This window comes from Triticum aestivum, chromosome 3D (assembly GCF_018294505.1).
Source record: "Triticum aestivum cultivar Chinese Spring chromosome 3D, IWGSC CS RefSeq v2.1, whole genome shotgun sequence".
In the NCBI taxonomy this organism is placed as follows: Eukaryota; Viridiplantae; Streptophyta; class Magnoliopsida; order Poales; family Poaceae; genus Triticum; species Triticum aestivum.
In genome coordinates, this window is record NC_057802.1 from 576,096,713 (window position 1) to 576,103,397 (window position 6,685).

Sequence of the window (6,685 nt, forward strand, 5' to 3'; positions counted from 1 at the left end):
AACAGCCTCGCGTAGCGGGCTAGTGCCACGGCATCAACCGGCTCGTCCTGCTTCAGCAGCCCCAGGCGAAGCAAAAGAACCCTCTTGGCCTTCATCTCCGAGTCCAAGACTCCCCCCGGGGGAGGGGGGGGGGGGGTCCGCATGCACTGCTAGAGGACGAAACGAGGACACGGCCGTGATTAAGCCATGTTTCTAGACACTCATGCACTCGCTTGATTTATAATTCCCGCCGGCTGTCGTAGTGCAGAGGCATCCAGTCCGGCCATCAGGTTGTTTATCACCGTAAGTATTTTTGTATATCAAGCATTGAATTTTCAAAGCCAGATCGGCCTGGACAATCTACCACTAGTAACCACTACTATTTAGTCTAGTTAATTTGTACACTGCATGTACAATGATCTACTCTCTCTGTAAACAAATATAAGATTCTAAAACGTCTTATATTTGTTTAGAGAGGGAGTACTACTTGGATGATTACCAACTCGAGAAAAAATACTGATTCGATGTGTGTTTATTTGAAAACAATTGTTGCAATGCATGATCGTTCGTGTTGGAAAGAAATGCTACAACTTGTTTGATGAGCGAGGCATGGTCATAGAGATTAAGCTGGTATAAATGAATTTTTATTACCGAAGCACATATTGATATGCTTGGCTATCTACACATTATCTTACTGAGACTTATTATATCGTAACGTGTGTTGTCCTTTCTTATCCCCTTAAAGTCTAGATCCATGACGTGTGTTGTCTTCTTTGTCTCCATTAAGCGCAACTCCTTGCTCCACCCCTGCCCCCATGAAGTCACAGCTCGCCGGCCTCCTCCAACAACCAAAACAACCTTTCCCATTCAATTCTCTCATGCTATGCAATGCATTAACCAGAGAAACGTCGATGTTGGTGACAACAGGGGATCTGTTCCTCAACGCCTCGCATTCCCAGTAGGTTGCAACGTCCAACTGCTCCAATCGACATGCGTTGTTCTCTACACATTCTCAATGCTACCTTGTTCAAGGTGGAGGCACTAGGGAGTGCCTCCCTTGTAAGAGAGGCCAGGCCAATGTAGGTAAGGTTGGTGAACGAACAAGCTATAGAGTACCTTTCAACACCAAATACGACCATACCTTACCTTCTACTCCCACCGTTTCTAAATATAAGGCTTTTTAGATATTTCAATACAGACTACAGACAGATGTATAGATGTATTCTAGAGTGTAGATTCACTCATTTTCCTTCGTATGTAGTCCATATTATAATCTCTAAAAATGTGTTATATTTAGGAACGGAGAGAGTTGTAAAATGCCTTTTAAGATCCATACATGCACTCACAATCATGTTAGAACACTAGTGTGCTCCAAACCACGTGAAAGCATATAAGAGATAACCCCTGAATGACACAGGCGAGGCAAGAGAAATGAGCTAGGGAATACTTGGTGCTTGGTTGCTTCGCACAGCTGTGTGGTTGTGGGCTTGTCACTGCTGTGGTGTGTGGATGTGTGCCGACCTAACAAAAAAGAAGAAAAACAGAAGGAAAAAAACACCCTTGCTGCTTCATGATCAACATGTTCACCACGTAATTAAATCCTTACACGATCCAAGCTATGCGGAAAGCATCATCAAGCAGAATTCACAACACGTGCCGTTCGAGTAATGGCACATCTCATGATTGTGCGAACAGGTTGAGTTTCGCTTCTACTAGCAAAAAGAAGTGTGTTCAAGGGATCACATCAGTAACTACAGGAGCGCGCGGCTCGTATTTACGGGACGAAGTGTTCATTATATTGCAGGTTAGCGGCCCGGACCTCGCAGAAGCTTCACATTTTACATGGAAAAGGCGGTACCTGCAATGCACACGCAGATGTTCAGTTCAGTTGGCTCTTCATAAAACAGAAACTATACTAGGATCAGAGGAGCACCAGGGCAGCATACCTTTCAAACTCTAGCTTCTGGACGACAATACCATTCAGCAAAAGCTCCGAGTCGAACACTCCCAAACCTGCAACAGTGGCAACAAAGAATTACAGAATTGATCCATAAATTCGAGACATGGAGAAAGCACAGAAGAAATAACTTAAAGAACAAAAGGCATGTGGCGCCAGTGTATTGGTAAATACCATTCTTAATGAACGGTAAACAGATGTTGCAGTCTTGTTCACAAGAGATTACAAAGGCTCCTTCAAAATTCTTATTCTTCATCATAGACACTGTGATCCTCTCCAACAGCTGACAAGCCAGCAAACATAATCAGCATAAAAGCAAGTTAATAAAAAAAGATAATGATGTCTAGAAGACCTTCAATTGTATCCATGACAGCAGTGAAAAAATAAACTGGCAATCGTTCAATTTATCGCAACACAGGTGCACATCAAGAGGAAAGAACTAAGTCAAGAAAAATGAATGCAACGCAGGTAACAAGAAAATCTTCCAAGTAACAGATACAGGGCTGCAATTTGGCTCCGTAGCATACTTCTGTACCTCACAGATTTCTTTTTAGTCTGCATTGCAATCACAGTGTCTCAGAATTTTTGGTGCAATTTACGTAACATGCTACAAACTGCTACAAAATTAGTCACTTGGACAATTCATCAGATCCAAAAATTAGTATATCTATTCAGAACATTAAACTCACACTGGAAGCCAGTGGAGAAGCCAACTGACACTAAGAAATGAATGCAGCAAAGGGTAATATAAATTTTACTGCAAACCAAAACATGATGCGGATCACTACCAAAAGAAAAGGGACATTGTCATGGATAGTCACAGGATAACCAATTTCTTCGGAAGATAAGGATGTAGGATAACCAGTTGCATACCTTGCCACCAGCTGCCACTACTAAACATTTCAGAAGCTCCTTGCTAGGCTTAGCATTTCGCGTGATTAGTACTCTTCTACCCTACAATGGATTTCGGGGATAAATGAACATCACAATAAATTTTCTAAGATATTATGATTATACAATTGTCCTCTGCAACTATTTATTTTTCTCCTATTTTGATCAGAAATTTCAATGCTAAAAGATTAGACACTAACCTCTAACAGTGGCTTTTTGCAGGCTTGGCTTAGTGCGACGGGCATGCTGAAGCGTAGCTCCTTTTCCTTCTTTGTATCCCTCATTATGTATTTTTTCTCATCAATGAAGCACCTTGCTTCTCCACAGCATTCAAGCCATGATGGTGTGACTACAGGTATGCCCATGGCCATTGCTTCTAGCATGTTCTTTGTACGAGCAAACTTTTCAGCAACAAAGTGTGTAGCCTCTGAAATAGTTGTTGCCACTGGTAATCCGAAGTGCATCAATATCTGTCAATGTCCAAAAAATTGAAAAGGTGAGGAACATCAAGCTATCTTCAGTTACTTGTATATAGTATATGCAGATGCTGAAATGAAATACCTTTGTTTGATCTTTGATTGTTTCGCTGTCCATGCTTTGGCTGAACAGAACACGGACTGTGGACATATTTCTCTTTCTTCGCCTGCTTGATTGCAGAACCGGAGATGCTTCACTCCGAAAAAGACTAGCAAGCTCCCTGGAAGCTGGTGATTTCAGAAGGCCTCTTTTCAGTGGCTTCTTTGATGTATGTGCCTTAGATTGGGGCTCTGTGCTACTTAACTCTCTCAGTGGTACTCTATTCGCCAAACAAGAGTCACTGACTTTCTGTTCAGATGTTGATTGTTTTTTCAGTTCAGCGCTTAGTGTTCTTTCAAGCTGATTGGTATCCGAAGTTTCTTTCTGAACTCCTTTCACCTTGCTGCGAGTTGTTGTAGCTGATGCTTTAAGATTACCTGAAGAAGACTTGTGGGTCAATTTCATGCCTTTTATGGTATCAGGATCAAATATGCTTGCTGGTTTTGCTCTTGGTAACTCTGTTACTTCTGTAGTTTCGGCTCTGTCTGCATTTGATCTGGTAGCTTTCTTGAACCCAACTTTTGAGCTTCCTGAGGTAAATGTATATGTTCTCTTTCTTTTAGGGTGGATTACAGCATTTTTACCTAATAAACAGGGACTATTTGAGCCCTCTGTACCAGATCCCATGATTACGTCTGACACCTCATCATTTATGGCTCCTCTTGAAACCCGACTCTCCATGCTTCTTTTTGCTTTCCCGGTCATCTGTTTTGCATTCCTCCTTGTTTTTGACTTACTGGGACAATTCATCAAAGGGATTGAACTTTCACCCCTTGGTCTTTCTATGTGGTCTACCTTGAGTTGCTTGAGTTGCGATGTCATTCCCCCTGAGCTCTGAGGTAAGCAGGCTTGCTTTTGCTCTTGAACTAGCAAGTTTACTGAGCAAATTGTATCCACTTTGTTTTCTTTTCCCAAAGTGTTTTCCAGGTGTTCATGCTCCCTGACATCAGAACTGACAGTTGGTCCATTGAACAGTGCTTCCATCGCTTCAGCTGCCATTTGAGTGTTTGGCCCAATATCATATGCTGCATATGAATCTTCAGTAGCACCAACTGGTTCTGGTTTCTTCAGATAGTTCATGCCCAAGTCCTCATCAATACATTCTAGCATGGCCCCAGCCCTGGTACCTGATCCATAGCCACCACATCCCTGGGAGTTCAAACGATTTTTGACATGAACTCTTGGATTTTCCCTGGAAACGTTACCACTTATGCAATCATCGAGGTTGGGAGTATCCAACCAGTCAAAAACAGCTGCCTTCTCAAGTGGGTAACTCTGGTCAACCCTTTTAGCCAAGAACTGAGCTACTTTTGAGCCTAAAGTGGGAGGTGACTTTGTCGCACTTATCTGCTCAACGGTTATTGTCTGAGAAGCTTCCATGTCATCTTCTACTAGCAGCCTATCCACAATATCAAAAGCACTGGCCTGCGATGCATCTCCTGGCTCCTGCGAATTAAGGTACTCCAACCTTGCACGTTCTCTTGGAGCAGTCATTGCTCGTGCTGTAAGCAAGTCCCTGTTACCAACACTACATAGATCATTATCTGAGAGCGAAACTGTTAAAATAACAAGGGAACGGAACTGGCACTGAAATTTCTCAGATTAAATTGATTGGAATGGTAATAAAATACTTAGGACGCCAAGGTATCCAATTCATATACAGACACCCAAATGTGAATACTACAGCAACACAGAATGAATGGTGGTCATAACATATTTGGGATGCCAAAGTATCCAATCAGTATAGGCATGCGCAGATGCACTTAAAGAGAATGTAGGAACACAAGGAATGTAAATGAGTTGTGCTGACTGCGGAGTTGTTCAGGGATACGGAGCGTTAAGACAGTACAGGCAACTGCAAGCAGAGCTTGCCAATAGACAGGATTTTGAGGTGACCGGTGGTTGATGGACACTATCAACGATTAAAAAAATGTTAGGTTCAGATTAGACAGTGTTCACACAACAGAAAGTGCATATCAGAATTTGCATCTATAATGTGGATTTCGGATGGTTTAGGCTGCCACTAAGATCATTTTCAGATATGCATCACAGTGACTAAAAGCTTATTGATATTGCTAAACGATACTGCAATCAGTTGCATGCGCGCTATTTCCTCTAAAACACAGCAACATTAGTCCTTCTCCACGGCGCAGATTAGGCATCCGGAGCGTAGAGAGTAAATCAAACTAGCATATATTCCCGAATTCGAATCGGACAGTGATGAGGAACATGGCGACTTCAGCATCCTACAAACCAGCAGCACGAAATTTCTCGACGGCACCAGAGACCACGAACCCAGAGATCGATCGGTGCGGCGCGCACCCAGAGATCGCGAACGGCGGCAGGATTTAACCAATCGTCGGATGGAGAACAGCCTCGTACCTCGGAGCCCAACGGCCGGCGACTGGGGCGGGGCGGAGTCGCAGCAGCAGGGAACGCGATGTTCCGGCGAGGGAGAGCGGGAGACGGCGACGCGGGTGAGAGGCGGAGGGGCGCGGGGCCCGTCGGGTCGGAGCGCGGGTGAGGAGGCGTCAGCGACGACGCCGAGGTACGGGCGGCGGCGGCGGGGTGAGGGAGGGAGGGAGGGGAGGGGAGGGGGCCAGTGGGAGGGAAGGAAGAAAGCCCGCGCACAGGGAGGGGGAGGGGGAAAGGGAAGTGTGCGGGAGAAGCCAAAAACATCGCGCCGCGGCTCCCCCTTTTTTTTGGTTTTCTCTTTTCTGAAATCTTTTGGAGCGAAGATGATCTTGCCCCGATAATCATGTCTTTGGTGGAGTTTCTAGGACGAAAATAAATAATGGATTTTTTTTGCGGGGCATAAATAATAATGAAATGTTACCATTACCTACGATTTGAAATGTGTGCCGTTCTCCACTAAAGTAATGTGTGCCGTTCGATTACCTTCTCCGCACAGTCTGTACGAATAACTGTGGCAAACACCTATATATATGCACATACACTCGCCCCTATGAACGCACGCACAACCTATCTCGATGCGCACCTCCAAGGGGCTGGGTCGATACATCATTTTGAAATTGATAAAGTCATCACGGACGCATCTGTAATCAACGGAGGCGTCTCCTCTCACTGAACGAATATCGTCGAAAAGCCAAAGATAAATCTAGCAAAATGCGAGCACCAGCGACTTGAACCAAGCCGACAAGGCCAAAATGGAAACCATGAAAGAGATGAGCCGATCGTCGGGCAGCAATAAGAATGATGACTTTTCGTCGTAGGGTTGTCCTTATGTCCTCAACGAGATGCTTCAATCTTACTACATTCAGG

At 44.3% G+C, this 6,685-nt stretch overlaps 1 protein-coding gene across 1 annotated transcript; it reads right to left on the minus strand.

Annotated features, from left to right (window-relative positions):
* Positions 1-1,522: 1,522 nt before the first annotated feature.
* Positions 1,523-5,994, minus strand: LOC123080601 (mediator of DNA damage checkpoint protein 1). The gene is made up of 7 exons (XM_044503541.1): positions 5,786-5,994; positions 3,389-4,919; positions 3,028-3,297; positions 2,810-2,890; positions 2,111-2,219; positions 1,926-1,992; positions 1,523-1,837 (listed from the first exon to the last, which is right to left on the minus strand). Exons 2-7 carry the CDS (start codon positions 4,895-4,897, stop codon positions 1,711-1,713), a joined length of 2,163 nt encoding a protein of 720 aa, XP_044359476.1. The 5' UTR covers positions 4,898-4,919; positions 5,786-5,994; the 3' UTR covers positions 1,523-1,710.
* Positions 5,995-6,685: the final 691 nt, after the last annotated feature.

Bases quoted from the DNA above. Each gene is read 5' to 3' on its own strand.
- LOC123080601 (XM_044503541.1), bottom strand. From the start codon at position 4,897: ATGACTGCTCCAAGAGAACGTGCAAGGTTGGAGTACCTTAATTCGCAG. The intron at 3,298-3,388 runs GTATTTCATTTC...GGACATTGACAG, and splicing joins CAATCAAAGATCAAACAAAG to ATATTGATGCACTTCGGATT. The intron at 1,993-2,110 runs GTATTTACCAAT...CCACTGTTGCAG, and splicing joins TTTACCGTTCATTAAGAATG to GTTTGGGAGTGTTCGACTCG.